Source organism: Solanum lycopersicum, chromosome 3 (assembly GCF_036512215.1).
Source record: "Solanum lycopersicum chromosome 3, SLM_r2.1".
NCBI lineage: Eukaryota > Viridiplantae > Streptophyta > Magnoliopsida > Solanales > Solanaceae > Solanum > Solanum lycopersicum.
This window is the reverse complement of record NC_090802.1, coordinates 58,778,442-58,797,401: the sequence shown is the minus strand read 5'-3', so window position 1 is coordinate 58,797,401 and position 18,960 is coordinate 58,778,442. Positions and strand designations below refer to the sequence as shown.

The following is an 18,960-nucleotide window of genomic DNA, read 5'->3' as shown; positions in this document are numbered from 1 at the left end:
ACAATAAAAAGTTGTCTTTTTAGAAAGAAAACAATTTTGTCTCAAGGACACAATCTTTTCCATACGAGAAATGGAAAGGGCTTACCGTGGAGTGTGGACCATAAAATTAGACTTGAGTAGTCCAATGAAAGGTCAAAAAGACACTGGAAAGAACAAAAGGAGAATGTACTTAATAAAGAGAATCAGACATGTGTAAATATCAAAAGAACATCTACTTTCTTCGGATCTAATTTCTAAACATTTTCTATGTCTTCTATGGACCCATTTTTTGAAAAGATGGTGTCAATAGTGAGATAGATTCAATCTTGAGCAATCATAATGGATGTTGATTGATCTTTCTCCAAGAAATGAACCTTTAAGATCATAGTGAATCTTTAAAAGAAAAATTAAAGCTGACTATTGACCAATATAACTAGACATGTAGTCAAAAGATACAAAGAAAAGGAGGTCTCGGTTACTTTGATACATGCTCTCCGGTAACAAGGATAACATCTATTAGAATGTTAATAACTAGTGGCCTTGCATGATCTTGAAATTCATAAAATTGGATGTTAACCCCAGAGTTTTGTGGTTTCTGGTAAAAAAGAAAGTATGTGAACTTGTTAAATCACTTTATGGACTAAAACAAGCACTCAAACAATGACATAAGAAATTTGACCAAACTATATTGACAAATGGATTTTAGAATAATGGAAGTGATAAATGTTTTTACATTAAAATCACAAGGTCATTGTTTGTTTGTATATCGATAATATGTTTATCATCAGTAGAGACACTAATGACATAAATGCTACTAAACATATGCTAGAAAGCAACTTTGATATGAAAGATCTTGGAGTTGCTGATGTGATTTTAGGTATAAAAATCTTTAGATCTCCATAATGTTTAGCTTTGTCACAATCTCAATGCATTGAAAAGGAACTTAACTAGTTGAAATATTTTAATTTTAATATTGTCAAGACTTCAATAAATATGAGCTTTGCATTTCAAAAGAGTGAAGGCGAAAGGGACTCACAATTGGATTCTAGAGTATTGGTAAGTATGATGTATATCACGAAGTGTACGCGATTAGATATAACATTTGCTATTTATAAACTGAGTTGAGTCGGTTCACGAGTGATCCCAGTTGAACTCATTGAATGACAATGAAAAGAGTTTTGGGGTATTTAAAACATACTCGAAACTATGTCTTGCATTATAACAAATGTCTAGAAGTATTGAAAGGATATAATGATGCAAATTGGATCATCGGGATCAAATGAAGTAAAATCCACAAGTGGATATGTATTTATTCTTGGTGGAGGAGCAGTCTCTTAAAAATCTTCCAAAAAGACATGTATCACTAGCTCCACAATGATCTTTGAGCTAGGTGCTCTAGATGAGGCCGGTGAATATGTTGAAATACTCCAAAATTTCTTGATAGATATTCTTTTTTGGCTCAAAGCTTTGGCATCAGTATGCATACATTTTGATAGTCAAGATGCAATAGGTAGGGCATGGAACATGATGTCAACCAACTCAATTCATTCTCATAATGAAGATAATGCTCGGGAGCAAGGATCCAACATTAAGACTTAATAATAAGTTAATAAAGCTTAAAGTTTTTAATGATTTGCTAAGTTTGACGGATTTGACCAAATAGTGTATTTACGTGATAACACGGTTAGAAATCACTTATGTGAGTGTGAAGTGTAAGCCGCTTCAAAGAGGATACTTGTCAATGGTAAGGGGTTGATTGTGTGACATATGGTTGTCCAGGTATACACCAAAGATTGATGGTTCAAAGATATCAAATCTTCTGATTGACCGAGTATATTCGATATATGTTCACTACAGAAAGTTCAAAGGAAACTTATTTTTCAGATACAATTAATTTTTTCTTGTAAAGTACACATACTTGTCCGTTTCTTTGTCTTGAAGTCATTCCTCATTCATGCGGGGGATTTTGGATTTTAAAAGGTGTGAACTAAAAATGAAAAGTTGCGTATTTTATAAAGAGTTGTGACTTTTATGAAGAGTTGTAATTTTTATAAAAGGTTGTGACCTTTCCGAAAGATTGTGTCTTTTCCAAATGGTTGTGACATTTTTGGTAAGGCACAATAAGAACATTTTCACTCACACTACCCTTTGTTTTCTATAAATTGAGAGATTTTCTCTCATTTTAAAAAAATTAATTTTCAGACTTCTGCTACTACTTAATCTAGTGTTCTAAGTGCACTTTAGTGACATTTAGTGGTTTGCCGTGTTTTTAGGTTCCAATCATCTGTGAGTAAGATCGTTCTATCCTGGGAGGATATATTTCATTAACCTCAGATACTTGAGGGGAATAATTTCCTTCAGGGGACACTGTGCATTTAGTGGACTCGATTTTCTTTTTTAAGAAAAATAATTTGCATATTGTTTCTAATCTGTTTCTAATTCTATTTTCTCTACTGGTTTTAATTTTCTAGTTTTGAAAATGTTCTTTAAACTTTGTTGTTTCTTATTAAGTTCTTCAAAGTTTTTGTTCCAAGTATTTTAGGAATATAAGATGAGCAACACTTTAGCTATCAGCCAAGTAAAGCATAAAACTTTGTGTGGAATTCTACACTTTTATACTTGTTTTATTCATGGTGCTGACTTTGATCCATCAAAATGTCTCATAAGTTGATGGTCTTTGAGTAGCATCACCAGTTGGGCTTTCCAAGTTGAGAAATTGAGCTTACCTTGCAATTTAATAGGTAACTAAGATGCGGGTTTAAATTGTACAACATGAATGACAGAGGAAGCGACAGAAGGACTGCTAGTGGAAGCAAGTGACAACTGAAGGGATTGTATCAACAGCCATAGATGGGGAAAAAAATCTGATTCGTGAGAGGTTTTGATGGCTCGGATACCATATAAATTCAGATAGACTAAAGTGGTCGAAAAGATTATCTTATTCATTCAGTACCCAACATTAAATACTACAAATAAGAACAACTTGCAACTAAACTTAACAAAATTAACTACAACCTTAATTCCTAAACAATAGGAGGAGTCTTCTATTGATACTCTAAAACAGTAACTCTTACATAACGAATAATTACAGTAACTAATGCTTGATAGGAGTCTCTTCATCCATTGGTGTTGCCAACTACAAACGACTTTTGTCTCTCTACTTTTACCACATGACCTTTCTAATTAAGTTTGAAGTATCTGCAACTTTTCCCTAAGCTTCTCTTTCAACGTCTGTCATGATTCTAAGAAGTTCCAGTGGTTGCAGGATCTAACAACCAGTGGGAGCATTTGGAGCTTCTTGACCTTTGAGCAAATATGAAGAGACCTCATAAGAAAGTGAAGCATCTCTTCCCTTGGATTTCATGAGTGTTATCTAACAACCCATATTGACATTTATAAATATTTCTTTTACTTTTTCATAGGTTTATCTTTATACATATTATTTCTAAGTGTGACTTAGAATTTTGTATGATCCTATATAAGTCATATTCCATGTATATTAGTAACTCTAATAGTCTTGAAAGTAGTTCTCGTGCATATCCTAAAGCCAATTATGGTCTTTAAAGATTAAAAGTAGTTTTTTTTGTTTACCACTCGGTGTCTGGAGGCTGCATTATGTCTTCGACTAAATCTAGATTGCGCATTGCCGGACTATTTAGGGTTGGCGCTCTCAATATGATTTTCTCCAGACCCAAGGCTTGAACCCGAGACTTCTGATTAAGGGTGGAGCAAAAATGAAGTTGTAATAGTTTTAACGAGATGTGATTCTTTAATACATTGCATGTTAGTTACGTTATTGCAAAAGTAATTTATTCTATAGATGAATTTGTCATATTTGTGGAATGGAACCTGAAACCTTAGAGCACATTTTTCATTTGTATGTCATGTAAAAGATGAGACCGACATTTAGGCCGAATTTGCGTGGTATCTTATATTTTGTTGCTTGATGGAAAAAATAGTTTTGGAAGTTAGTTTTTATTTCTGATGTAACTGGCAGTACATATCTATTTTATGGATGATGTGAAAGGTAGAACAACAACAACATATCCCACAAGTGTGGATGTGAAAGGCTAATAATAAATATATTTTTAATTCAGTTCTATGCAGTGAAGATGATGTAATATCCAAAGCCTTATTTGATTTGACGAATTTATAACTAGGTGAATAATGTTAAATGTTATTCAAGATGTTGTTGTTAATGTTAATTTACTATTTTTTTATCCAAAGTTGTGGTGCTTTGTGTTGGTACAGGTTTGGATAAAAAGGTTCACAAGAGAGTATTATAATGGTAGCCTTGAAGGCTAATGGTGTTATGAATTCATGTCGGTGGTAGTCCAATTCATTTTCTTGGAGAAGTCATAATAACTTGAGTGTTGTCAATAACAAAAACAATTCAAATGGCTGCTAATTATGACTGCAAAAATATAAGTATTTTGTTATATTCGTCAACAATGATTCAAATTTGCCAGCTGAGACTAAGTTGAGGTGTTTTAGATGTGCACTCTCAAAGTTGGAGTGTGTACTTGTCAAGTGAAGCTAAGTTTGAGTGCTTGTTTTATATTATGCCTTTGATTAATGCATATAATGTTTCTCAGTAAAAAAGGTGATTTTATTAATTGCTTTGAATAATTTATATACAATCTTGAGACAATTTTTAAAAAATTGTGGATCGTATTGAGTGTGCCACGATTTACAACATAGAGATTGCTGGAATCCTACTAATATTGATTCATGATATACAATGTGCCTGTACATGGACAAATAAAAGGAATAAAAAGGCTGCGTATTGGACAAATAAAAGAAATAAAAAGCTCTTGTTTTGAACAGTGCAACAAATCTCCTATTTAAGGGTTTTGATTGCCCTCACCCTGGTGTTTCCTCTGTTTCAGAAGGTATTAATTCTTTCTTCTCTGTTGTTTTCAATTTCTAGTACTGCATTTTTTCATTGATTTTTAGCTGCTATTAATCGTTAAAACCCATGAATTGCAAAAATGGGGGTATATCGAATAATGCTAATAGCTGATTTGAGTGATGAGCTACTTTAAAAATGGAAGGATCATGGTTGCATTAACACCTTGATCTGCAACTTCTGTTGTTTCTGCTTTGATTGTTAGAATTACTAGACCCCATGACATGAATGTAGGCGATACAAGAGAGGCGCAACCCTAGTAATTGAATGGCCATGGTTACGTTACCTATCTGGGCAAAACATTACTTCATTAATTTTTACTCCCTTGTTCAAATCCCAGCGGAGACAAAACATCACCACCCCCTCTTTGTTAGCAGCTTCTGCATTCACAAGTTCAATTTGTTGTTTAATGTTGTGTGTATACGTTCCGTTTGCGCCTACCACACTAGACTATATGGGTCTATTCTTGAAATAACAAAGGTAGTCGAAAGAAGCAGCAAAAGGGAGATTGACCATCAAGTTGCCTAGATAGGAGTTACATCATTTATTTTTGACATCTTAATATGCCTTGGTTCACCATTTCATCTATTGTTTTTATTGGTATTTTTCTTCTAAAGTTAAACTTCTAGTTGATATTTTCATGAGTTTCATATGCTATGTAGGATTTAAGAGTTGTTGGGGAAGCATACTTTGTATACGGAGGAGATGGAATCGGCGAATGTAGCATGTGATAAGTGCAAGAAGGACTGCCTGTTGATTCATAGAAAGAGGGTTCCTTCTTTCTATAAAGCAATGACTGACAAAAGTTGCTTCCAAGTTCTGGTAAAGTGTGATTCTAGTGTGCACTTATTTTCGCGACTTAGTTTAAAATACTCGTTTTAAATTATATAGTTGGTTTTGATCAGCATATGTGCAATTAGTTGTTCTTGTAGTCAATTGGCTACTTGTTGTTTTGCTTGACATTTTGAAGATTGACCTTTAATTTAGTTTTTTTTTTTACCCTCATCAATGTACTAAAAATTTGTGAAATATTCAAAGAACCTGTTACATTTCGGGATGTCAACTTTTGAGCATACCCTCTAAGTCTTGAAGGACTCAATCCTAAGTCTTTACCAAGGAAAGATACAACACCATAGCTAACTAGCAGGCTTAAAGAAAAAACTATCTTCTTCTCCATAGAAAACCTTTCAAACACTCCTAAAAAAAATACAGTTTCATATCACCATATTTAAAGCAGCCCCACACACAGAAGACTGTTATAGTATTAAAACTCATCGTTGTTTTTTCAGATCGTAAAATTAGATTATTACTTTAGTCCAAGAGGATTAGTAGATTCCTGTGAACTCAGAAAGTCAAAGTTCAAGAATATCTCTTAGGATGTAAACTTGGAATGAGGAGATAATAAGCTCCAAAAATTTTGAACTTTGACGTAGTTACAAAACTTACTGGTCTATTAAAACCATTTAACACCAGATAAGAAAACTTATTTTGATGAAAACATGGTCTTGCTTATGTTCAGAACTTCCTGACGAATTTCATTTGAGATAAGATTCAATTTGAACCTTTCCCATCTGAAATTAACTGATTAATAAAGTACAACTCGTACGCGATAAATTTCAAGTGAATGCTCTTCTGAATGTGAGACTGGTATTCACTTGATGTAAAATTTAAGACGATAATGAATCAGCCATCCAAACTTTGACAATCCAATTGAAGAACAACTTGATCAGGAAGCATGACAAATGTAATGATTTTGAGAGAAGATGCCCTACTAAGGAGGAATGGTCAAAGTGGTACTCTTAAGTTTTCCACATTAAAATTTTTGAGACAAAGCAAAATATGTACAAACTCAAGGATCCTTAACATCACAAGTGTTCTCCTGAAATTTCTAGAGAGAAGACGTGAATGCACAAGGTGTAGGATCTTACCAATTAAAGGATGGATTGCTGAAGTAATAATAATGTGACCTTTCATAAAAGGGATGGGAGACAGATCATGCATGCTGCACTCATTGCTTATGAGTGTGTGGGTTCCATTTTGTATGGGGATGAACCTGCGGTCATTTGCAAATTAGACATTGAAAAGGCGTATGACCATGTAAACTGAAAGTTCTTGATGAATGTTCTCAACATATGGGTTTGGTTAGAGATGGTTGGGTTGGATTGCATTTTGCATCAGTGTGTTAGATTCTCTATCCTTGTGAATAGGAAACAAATGTTTTTTCCCCTTATGAGACAGGACTTTAGACAGTGATCTTCTTCCCACCCACCCCCTTCTGTTCATTTTTGCAATGGAAGGCTTTGACAACCTGATGAGGATAGCAATTCAAAACAGGCGGATCAAAGATTTCCAGATAGGTGGTTACATGAGATAAGTTAAAGATATTTCTCATCTGCTCTATGCAAAGGACCTGTTATTTTTTGTTAGAAACTAAGGTGGAGAAGATAAGATTCATCAGAATGATGTTGCTGATATTTTTGAAGCCACTTCTGGTTTGAAAGTTATCAAGGGAAAAATTTGTTACCAATTAAGGAGGTGACCAATATTCAGATTCTGGCTAATATACTAGGTTGTAAAATGTAAAACATGCCCCCAGCCTATTTGGGCATATCTCTTGGCAACAAACACAAGGACGCAGAAATATGTGATGACATTATGGAGAAAAAAAGAAGGAGATTAGCAAGATCGAAGACTCTGTATTTGTCACCAGGTGGCAAACTTACTATTGTCAAACCAGTCTTAGATTCTACCCCGTGATGGGAAAATCAACGCATTGAGAAAATCACGATGAAGAAATTGAGTCTGCTGTATTTTTGGTGTAAACACCCCCTGGGGGCTGTAAATCCCACCTCATCAGTCTTTTGCTGATGAGCCTTTTGGTGTGAATATAAAGTGACCTTTATCAAAAAAAAGAAAAGGAGGAGGAGGTTTTGACCTACTTAGTTCTTGAAAATATCAAAACAGATATCTTTGCAATAATGGTCTTAGGTCCTCCATTCAGTAGAGTAAATTATCTTGCATGACATAAAACATTTGTCCCGTTCAGATTCTCATGATTCCAAATCCTTAGAGATAAACACAACTATTTAAGAGGACGAAATAAATGCCACTAGTAACATAATTCAGACACGTAGAATTTTTCCATTTTGGGACCTCTATATAATCATCCTATAGCACTTTTGGCACCCAATGCTTTGCTCTTTAACAATTTACTCCCTACTTCTGCCCATTATAAAGGCAATCGGGAAAACCTTGCAGAATGCAAATGTATCCTAGGAATAGTGAGCTAGTCCAATCAATCATATATTGATTGGATACGTAAGTAAGCTTGATTACTTTTTCAGTTATGGTATAGATGGGTGTTTTGCTTTTTTGTCTGTCTGATCTTCCTTTCAACCATTTGCCATTCATGTATAAAACTCAAGAAATTTTCAACCACTTGATTTTCCTAATACAAGTTACCTTTTCAGGTATGTACCTATGCACTTAATAATGATCATAATATATGTTGGTCAATTTTTGCAGTAGAGACCAAATGACCTGTTTAAGTTTTAGAACTCATGCCAAACACCTATGAGTTCTGAAACATCTTGCTTTCAAAAGATTGTCTGCTCTAAAAGAAGATCTTGGAAAAGATTTCTTCAATATTTCTCATGAGCTATTGCTTCTACCATATCTATGAAGTACCTCCTTAACTCCCCCAAGGAAAAATCATGTGTTATATATTACTTCAAGATGACTCTGCTTGAAGGACTTAAAAGTCCACTTTCCAATTTTTAAAGAGCTTAATACAAAAATGAAATGCTATATGCTCATAAATTTTAGAAAGAGAAAAACTGCGTATGAGCAACTTTAGCATTTGGACCTACCATAGGTGTTTCCATGGACTTTCTTCTTCTCAGACAGTCCTTGCACTTTGCAGAGCAGTTAGGCAAACTTTCTCATTCACTCACTATATGATTTTGTATCTTCTTTTAGTTACTTGAAATCATGTAAATCTATTAAGGTCAACATTATTTCTGGAATATTATTCACAGCTTACTTGAGTAACTGTCACATTTTTAGTGTGAAGATGATAAACATTTAATGAACTTTGAAGATTCTTAAAGGAAAATACTTGACAGTGCTATTGAGGCATTTGCATTTGTGAATCTTAATTTGTAGTCTCTAGCAATTTTCATGCTTTATTTTTATCAGTTACTTTAACCTTCCCTTTGCCATACCATGTATTTTATGCTTGTTCAAATGAAAGGGATGCATTGCTATCAAGTTTGCTTTGGCATTAGTAGTATAAATAACTAGTAAATGGGCTCGCGCTTCGCAGTTAGAACATTCTTCTTTAAATTTATTAGAAAAGAACTTTTCTTATATTTTGATGTTATAGTATTTTTATATAAATCTGTTTTAAGGTTGTTCAATTCTAGTTTACCATTTGTTTTATTAAAAGAAAAGGCAAAATTAAAAATCATAACACTATTTTCTCCTAGTTTACATAATTTCATTTTACCATGGTTAAGGACCCTTGAAAAGGATGAAAGAGAAGTAAGGGATAATGGAAAAAAAGTTCAAAAAGTTCTTCGGTGTGAGAGAATAGTCATCATTGTGTATCATATAATTATAATTAATTGCTAATTTTAATTCTATCATTTGACTTTCTATTTTTTTTTTTACTCCTATTATTATTAACATTATTATGACAACAACAAAAAATCATATAAATTTTAGGCTTGATCTCTTGGAGAAGAAAAGGTTTCCTTGGAGAATGTTGTACATAAATGTATTCTATAAAAGTTATTGGTCAATCTGCGGTAGTTGGATTTACATATAGTTTGTACTAACAGATACTTATAACAATAACTTTAGAGAAACATAAACAACAAAGTTTAAAACATGTACTCAAAAACAACAATTAATATCACAAGCATAAATTAATGACAGTAAGAAAACATACCAGAATCTGTAACAATAGAATGAAACAGAAAGAAAAAATCGAGAATCGAGCCTACTGAATGTGCAGTGTCTCCTTAAGATATCATTCTCCTAAAGTGCTCGAGGTTCAAAGAAATAGATACTCTCAGGATGAAACAATTTTATTCATCAGTGTAATGATACAAAAACAATAGTGTCACTGAGCAGCTCAACAGAAAAAAAGTATACAAATATTTAATTGTACAGAATAAGAAGAAGAAGAAGTTTAGAATCAAATATTTAATCATGCAAAAGAAGTAGTTCAATATTTTCGTTGTTTTAAAGTTTAAAATGAGAGGAAATCCCTCTATTTATAGACAAAGAAGGGCAGTATGAACAAATGCTTATTGTGCCTTACCGAAAAGGTCACAACTCTTTGGAAAAGTCACAACTCTTCGGAAAGGTCACAACCTTTCATAAATGTTACAATTTTTCATAAAAGTAGAAACTCTTCATAAAAGTCATAACTTTTCATAAAAGTCATAACTTTTCAATAAAAGTGCAACTTTACATGAAAGTCAAAACTTTTCATAACACAACTTTTCATGAAAAGGAAAGGCTAACTTTGGAAACAAATAGTTAAAAGGAAATCCTTGCTTGTGGTGGCGCCATGTAGGTGGGCCTAACGTTCTCTTTTATATATATATATATATATATATATATATATATATGTATATATGATATGATATGATTGTACCATCCAGAACTCAAAAAAAATCCAAGGATATGGTCATAAACCTGTTTCTTTTATTTAGCATTTGGTATCGATATGTGGTATTTCTTAGTTTTTAATTTCTGCAATCTCGTTTCAGATTGTACCCCCAAACTTTGCTCGATCAGCTTCACACCTGGTCGATAAGGTAACGCTTGTAAAGGATGCAAGTGGATTGCGATGGCCGGTAACAGTGTGTGACTATCAGGGTCTATTGGCTATCCAACAGGGGTGGCCGGAATTTGCATCAAAGCATGATCTGGTTGTCGGAGACCACTTGGTTTTCCATTATACTCAGCGTCAGCACTTCACGGTTCAAATATTTGATATGAATGGTTATGAAAAGATCATTTTCTGCTGTGACACTGACAAGGGTAAAAAAAGAGCAGCGACTCGTGTGGAAGAAACTACCCGGGTTGGAGATGCTCAATTTGATCAAGACGGCAGGTTGTGCTTGCATCAGTCACGTTTTGAAATGCCAGCAAGCAAACCTCCTGCAGAAGGACTGTTGCCACTGCGTGAGGATGGAATCAAGGCAACTGGTATGGTTAGTAGACCAGCTGAGGATATTCTGTTGCTGGGTCCAAAAGATAAAAAATGCAAAAAAGCATCTCAATTTGGTAAGCTTTGTGTCCACTATAAATTGTTAGGATTTTTTTGTTTTTTGTTCTTTTGTCTTGAATATACATATTAGGGCTATGTAGTTGAGGCAGTGATGACTCAGCTGAAGCTTTGTTTTGCTGATGCTACCTGGCCTAAATTAGTCTCAGGTGTTCAGATTCTGTAAAGCTCAACCTTGGAGACTCGTGAATACAGTGAAGCCTTTTGTTCTTTTTGTTGATTGATTGTATACCAAATTGCATTACTTTCATTAGTGTCTGTGTTGGAGGACCTTAAATTTTGTTCTTCAAACATCAGCTTCAAAAACTATTTTCCTCTCTCTTCCCAGTACTCATCAGTATAGCCCTTCTTCGGTTTTAATCTCTTTGTCCTATCCATTTAATTTCTCATATTTTTCTCAGTCTCTATGATTTTCTCAAGTTCTCTCTGGTGAAATTGTCATTCTACCTTCCATATTTGACTCAAAGATTCGGGTTCAACACTACGTTCAGCAGTATCTATTTCATAATTAATTGCTTCCGTCAAAGCAACTGGGGGTATTTTGTGATTCTAATTATTGAAGTTGTAAATTGTTTTCTTGATCATTGGGGAAATGATTAAGAATATTGTGTACAATATCCTTGATGATGTCATAGCAATCTGGAATTCCTCAAGAAACTTGCCTTACACGCGGAGCTCTTATACGTTGACATCCCATTTCATTGTATGTTTCTCATTACTTGGTAGTCTCCATGATCTTGTTTGAGACTTAAGCTGTTTCCACCTACCAGAGTCTCACACTGTCAAGTCTGCCAAGTTTTCTTTCTTTTCAGTTTTGCTGTTTTGACCTCTTTTTGGTGACGTTCCTGCTGCATAGCTCCTCTTCCTAATGACTGTTTCAGTAGCATCAGTTTTTCTTTTGTTATTATTCAAGAGGTGCTGTATTTCTTTTGGATAATTTTTCTAACAGCACCTTACTACTTTTTAGTCCATTCCAGTCGGCTCCACATCTATTCAGTCTATTCTTGTAAGAACTTTTACTGTCATTAGTCCAACAACATTTTTGGTTACCCTTCAACTGTCAATTAAATCTGAAGTCGATGATGTTCCGTAGATTTTCTTCCCAGAACCTCTTTTCGGTGTAAGAGGCACTTGTTTTTTGCCATGCAATCACGGATGATTTTCATGGGGAAAGACTTCCCTTGAACCACTCCTTTCTTTTGCCGGTTTTGTTCGCTATTCTAATGACTTTTGAGCTATGTTGCTCAAAATACTGTCGTCTGCATGCTGGATCCTCCAAAAATACTGCATTTTATAAGGATCCGACCCAGGTACGGTAACATTTTAGGAGAATCGAAGAAACTTAGCTTTTGAGTGTATCTTGTTTTCAAACTAAGCTGTAATCAAACCCACTTTGAGTTTGGGTGGTAATGTTGAAAGTCAAAAGAATCATGAGAATATTGTGTAGAATATTCTTAACGATTATGTCCCAAGATTTGAATCTCAACAATTATGAAACTTCTCTTATTTTGTGTAATTCAAATTTGTAGAGGTCTTTTAAATGTTGTTAACGACCATCTGTAGATCTTCTCCAATTTCAAATTATCATTAAAATTTGTCTGAGTACTGGATTTCTTTTTTATTTTGGAAATATCAAGACTTACTATTCTTTTTGAAAAACTTTTATTTTACTACTCAAGAGTTCCCAATATATGAGCTAACTTGTAATTTTATTCCTACTTTATTGATTGTTCTAATACTAATCATGTCCTCCGTATTGGACATTGGCCTTTGAATGGCCCCTACTCCTGCCATCTGCGGCTTCACCTCTCCCCCTCACCAGCTTACATCCACCTTCCTTCAGCCCTTTGTGACCATCTTGTTGCACTTCCAAAATAGAAGCAAAACCTTTTCTCTATATAGAATTCAATCACATATCCAAAGTGCATCTGTGTCACCCTTTTTGGCATGGATTGTAGGAGAAGATGATATTGGTAAAAAGTGGGAGTCTTTAAGCTAAGGTATGATTGTGTTGATACTAAGGTGGTTTCTAAAGGTTTCAATATCTTTTGTTATTATTCTCTTTTGGAGAAGAAAGGGGTGTTTTCTTCATTAGCAGTCACTGAGGCTTTGCATGAGCTTAGAATCAATTCAATACTGGTTCTGATGTGGTAGGATTAAGTTTAGACCAATACCAAGAGGAAGCAATAGCTACTGGGTATAAAAGAGAATCACAATTTTAGTCATTCATTTGGAAGATAGATGTAACTTACTCCCCTCTAAATAAGCATGCTCTCCTTTCCTTGCTGGGTTGCTTAAATTGCAAAGTAGGACATAAGAGTTTTTGACATGAAATCGCTGGTCTTAATTTAGGCCTGATCAAACTTTACTAGCTTGAGCTTGACTTGATCGGCTAGTAGACATCCTTATCTTGTAAACTTATTTAATCTGGCCATTTGTATGTTGGTGTTGTGCTTTGAACTGCCTTTGAGCGTCTTCTTGCTGTTTTTTTCCTTGTGTACAAGATTCAGGAGAGGAGGAAGCAAATGGTAATGGAAAAGTCAACAAAAGTGAGTCTGCTGGTTTAGGAGACACACCATCCTTTCCTGCAAACAACTATTCATCTTTGGTGGAAGTCTATGGTCCAGATTTTCTGGTAACACCTTGTTTAAATATCATTCCTTCTGTCATTTTTGTGGATTGCAATGTTCTTACTATTTCATGCGTTCTTTATAGAATGGGGGAACTTGAAAGAAAAACAAGAAAATAATGAGGAATACAAAAATTCGACGATTAAAGACTAGAAAAATAAGATAGGCGAAATTCAAGAAATAAATCCCCAAATCTCAAAAGTGATTATATAAGAACCCTAATTGATTGTATCCTGCTTTTAATGCAGAACAACTTCAGGATTTTACTAACTCATTAGTTCTGGCTTAGATAGTTTGTATAGTTAGCCAGAGATCTCTTTTGTAAGCTCAAATGCCATATCTTGTAAATCTTGCATCTTCTTGATGTTGTAATTAATACCACTTATCTCGTCAAAAAAAATGATTGTAGTAGACCTAATTAGCAGATTACGGCTAATCATATTTAATTGCAGAGTCAAATGAAGAACTTGGATGAATCTGATCTAGAACCCTGACTGAATTATTACAACATGTCAAGTGTAATTTCACAAGTGGGGTTTGAGAGGGGAAGATGCATGCAGACCTCGCTCCCTACCTTTGTAGGGTAAAGAGGTTGTTTCCGATAGCCTCAACTTAAAAGAAATGTTATTGAAACTGGATTGCAAGAACAATAATAACAAAAACATATGGAGTGTAATCCCACAAGTGGGGTCAGGGAAGGGTAGTGTGTATGACACGTTACCCCTACATTATGAAGGTAAAAGGATTGCAAGAATATTATGATAACAAAATAGAAAGATATAAAGCAAATGAGGCAACAATAGTACTAAACATTGAATAATAAGAGACTACACGACTACTAAATAACCCTACCTCTTCCACATAAAATATGAACCTTCTACCCCAATCATCAATCTTTGTAACCACTTCTCACCAACCTCTCACACCTCTTTACTAGCGCATGTGTGCATTATAAGATAAATCTAAAATAGGCAATGAATTGCGGACAACTTTCTCCTTCGCCGGTAGTTTCGAGAGCTAAGCCAATTCGTTTCTAGTTTTGTAGGAGGTCGAAGTTATTCTATCTAATTTTTTTTATAGATAATTGGATGACTGAAATAAAAAAACCTATGTTTGTTTTTAAAAACATTCTTGGACAATGAAAAAAAGAAGACTTTATTTCCCCAGCTTGAATCTCGTTCAATCCATAAACACGTGCAATCCCATCCCCAACTGAGACCACTCGACCGATTTCATCCACTTGAAAATTTGTGTAAAAGTGGCTAATTCGACTTTCTAATAGACTTGTTAGTTCCGCAGCTCGGGGAGAAAGTTCCATAATGAAAAAGTGGTGAAAAGAAAAGAATCTTGATAATACTAGTGTGTCAAATAAACAAAAAGGACTCCCCTATATATTGGGGCAAATCATGCACCCCTCTCCTAGACATTATGGTATTCAAAATCAACTTGTATGGAAAATAATTAGTAAAATCTAACTAGGAAACTTTAAACTAGAAAAATATGTACATTAAAGTCACACTTCTTCCAAAACTACCTAACAAAATAAGGAAAGAAGTGGCAATTCTTGGATCAAAAAATACACGTCATTCCAGCTCCGTTGGGTGTGAATTTCTAGTCCCTTTGGGCATGTAATTCACCCCCACTTGGACTTGCTTTTCAGCTCTTTTCAGGCTCCCTGTTGACCCCAATATTCTCCTCTCAAGCTTGGACTTGGACCATGAAATACGTGTAGTGCTTAGCGCACTCTTATCACAATTCTTGGGTTCTGGCGCTCTGCTTCCACTATGAGCATCTTCTTGATTTTATATTGAAGTCCAGCAAACGTTGTCTTGCATCTCCTTCACTTATAATTTCATTTAGTCCCTTAATGGAGGAATGCCACTATGATTGCTATCTGTTTTCTATGAATATTTATCAATACTGGCATGTATACTGCTTGAGTTTATATGAGTCTTGACTTTACCTCTGAAGATGCATGCATTTTAACATTCTTTTCATCAAAATTTTGTGTTAAATAAGATGTTGTAGAGGGAATAATGTATTTCTGAGGACTTCTTTGGGCTTAAACACTAAAAGATGTTACTGAAAATTCATGAGATTGAAGTGAAGTACTGATTAGGATGCTGAAAAGAAACATACATGCACAATAAAAATGCCGATGGCAAGCTCATACACCAGATTTTCGTAAAAACTTGTCGTCTTTTGAGGCTCTAATTTGTTTAAAATAAGCATCTCGAAATCACATTGGACACAATAACTTAAATCAAATGTTTTACTATCTTTCGAGTTTAGCGCCTGTGAGACCCGACATGCCAATGATGGCACTGTTTCTTTAAATCGTAAATTAACGAGTATGTCTTCTTGTTGCGGATGTATTTTCTCAAAATAGATGAATCAATTTGTTAGACATTCTGTTAAGTTTCTCCATGCAATTATGAGATTGTTCCATTGGTGATTTCTTGCATATTGCTTAGTTTTTGGAGAATTTAGTCTGCTCTATGTTGCAATTAATTGCTTCTACTTGGTTGAGATTCTCTTTGTTTTCCAATTTGTGTATCCCTTTTTTCTCTCGTTGAATCTAGATCTCCTTTATGCCTTGTGCAGGAATTACCAGGATCCTGGCGAGATTTGTTGCAAAGGCCAACGCGAGAAAGGTGGATTATTTTTCTCAGAGGACAAGACAAAAGAATCTGGCCTACCTATTATACTAGTCTCTTGCCTCCCTATTATTCTAAAAGGCTAAGTGTTGATGTTTTGAGTCGTGGATGGAAGGAAGTTGCTGCAGCTTATGGCATGAATGCCAAAGATCATTGTCTTTTTGAACTTGCAGATAAGCAGAACCGTATATTTGATATACGCAAAATCTGGAAGTGCTGAAGTAAGATTCTAAATGAACTACTTGGAGTCAATTACCTTAAGTCGTTCGTTACAAGGGAAATGATGTCAGTTTTGAACAACATTCAAGTGTTGCTTTGTTGGGTCATATTTTGTGCTGTCATTTTGAAGTTGTACTCAGTATTTTGAGACTAATTCCTTCATAATCTGGTTGTTACATGTCTGTTTAACTTTGTTTTCTGAGATCCAATTGCTAAGAACCATGAATTGCTCGTCAGGATTTGTGTTTTTTCTCTTTTGTAACTCTTTTATTTATATCATATTTAGTGAAATAACATAAACAATAAGAAAAGGCAACATTATATTTATATTGAAATACCACAGTTCAAAAATGCACAAGCGCCCTTGAAAGGTCCTTCTATAACACCTTCCCTATCACGGTGGCTTGTGCATCTACTGTCACTACATGAAAAAAAAAAAAAAAACTACTACAACCCAAACGAACTAGCATCGATCAACGACGAAAATATCAAACTACTTCAATACTCTGATCTGCAGTAGCTGACACCTGATTTTGCTCTTTCACCACCATTTTTTTCATTCTCATCAACCACTTCACCCAACTCACCATGTTGTCATACAAACTTAGAGCAATATACACCCCAATTCCACCAATAATACCATTGGCAATCGAGTATGTCAAAGGCATTAACACCATAGTCACAAATGCAGGTACTGCATGCTTAATATTATTCCAATCAATATCCTTAACAACTTTCATCATCAACACCCCAACTATAACCAAAGATGGACCTATAGCCCATGGTGGCACACTAGCAATCAAAGGTGTGAAGAACAAAGACAATAGGAAATAAAACCCAACGACAATCGCGGTTATTCCTGTCCTTCCACCTTCTCTGATCCCAGCTGATGATTCTACAAATGTAGCTACAGGTGAAACTCCTAGAGTTGATGCAACTATTGTTGATCCTGCATCAACCATATACGCGGTATATTCGCCTTCAAATTCTCCGTCTTCATTCACAAATCCCCCAATTTCAGCCATGGTATACAATGTACCTGTTGAAGCTAACACATCTATGTATAACAATGTTACTAAAGCTATCCACACTTCACCACTGTTGAAATGCGTAAAATCTAGAGCTCCAGCTGTAGATTCAATTTTATGAAAATCCACCACTTTTTTGAAATACTCATAGCTTGAATTACCAGATGGAGTATTAGGAAAAACCGTAACAGCAGTATTCCTAATCCATGAAATTAACGTCACAAAGAGGATACCGTATATCATACTCCCTTTAATCTCCTTCATTAATCCATAACACATTATTATAAACCCAACTGAACCTAACCAGAAAGTTGCACTTTGCATTTTCCCGCCGGTGCATTCTCCGGTCACCGGATTTGTACTGGTGCACGCAGAAAGAGTGATCAAGGTAGATGGATCTGGGCCAACTAAGCCCACACCTTGATGGGCTTGTAAGCCCACAAATGCAATAAAAAGCCCAATACCAGCCGCACAAGCTAACCTAACGGGCTGAGGAATAAACCGGGCTATCCTCCCACGAAGCCCAAATACAGCTATTGCTAAAAACGCACAGCCTTCAACTAAAAAAATTGCCATAACAGTCTGATAAGACATTTTTCCAGACCCGTGAAAGCCCACTAAATTATAAGCTAAATAAGCATTTGGGCCCATACCTGGAGCTAAGCCCAAAGGAAGATTCGCCAATAAGCCCATAGCAAATGACCCAATCATAGAAGCTAAAGCAGTAGCCACAATAAGATCACTTTTCATTTTCGCAACACACTTTTCGTAACCTTCGTTATTCAGCACGCAATCTGGAGTTGCATGCGTTTGGTTCGCCGGAAAAGTGCAGTCGGAGACGGAGCAAGTTCCACCGGAATCCGATAAAACGCTGGCGTTGACGGTTATTATATAAGCCATCGTAAGAAACGTAGCAGTTCCAGCACGAAACTCTTTAGTGAATGAACTTTTTCGAGATTCCAATTTGAAGTATTTGCCGATTCTGCTCTTCGAAATTGCTTCATTTACTTTCATCTCCATTTTAGTGAAAGAACCAGCTGCACAGAGCTTTTTCTTCATGTTTTTTAGTTTCACTTTTTCTCTGTTTTTGTTGCTTTGAAAGTAAATAGGGGATTGGAATATATTTATAAGATGATGAGAAAACTGAAAAGAGTAAAAAAAATTTAATGCAATGTGGAATTGTAGTAATATGAAGAATGAACCAGTGTGGGTCTTTTATAGTACTTAATAATATGAT

The 18,960-nt window shown here is 35.0% G+C and overlaps 2 protein-coding genes across 22 annotated transcripts in view; one reads left to right on the top strand and one right to left on the bottom strand.

Annotated features, from left to right (window-relative positions):
- LOC101263102 (B3 domain-containing protein Os11g0197600-like) overlaps positions 1–16,931 on the top strand; it is a 35,634-nt gene extending 18,703 nt beyond the window's left edge. For 5 of the 21 annotated variants that reach the window (XM_069295233.1, XM_069295241.1, XM_069295237.1 and 2 more), the window contains 5 exons: positions 3,245–3,315; positions 5,551–5,710; positions 10,669–11,188; positions 13,694–13,824; positions 16,424–16,931. In XM_069295233.1, coding sequence (XP_069151334.1) covers positions 5,594–5,710; positions 10,669–11,188; positions 13,694–13,824; positions 16,424–16,696 — 1,041 coding nt within the window. In that variant the 5' untranslated portion in view covers positions 3,245–3,315; positions 5,551–5,593 and the 3' untranslated portion in view covers positions 16,697–16,931. Of the gene's footprint in view, positions 1–3,244; positions 5,711–10,668; positions 11,189–13,693; positions 13,825–16,423 lie in introns of those variants that run through there. The other 16 variants (XM_069295239.1, XM_069295236.1, XM_069295240.1 and 13 more) reach the window with 7 other exon arrangements.
- A 67-nt stretch (positions 16,932–16,998) lies between these two features.
- LOC101260123 (adenine/guanine permease AZG2) lies at positions 16,999–18,915 on the bottom strand. The gene has a single exon (XM_004236273.4). The coding sequence runs from the start codon at positions 18,780–18,782 to the stop codon at positions 17,184–17,186; it is 1,599 nt and encodes a 532-aa protein (XP_004236321.2). The 5' UTR covers positions 18,783–18,915; the 3' UTR covers positions 16,999–17,183.
- Positions 18,916–18,960: the final 45 nt, after the last annotated feature.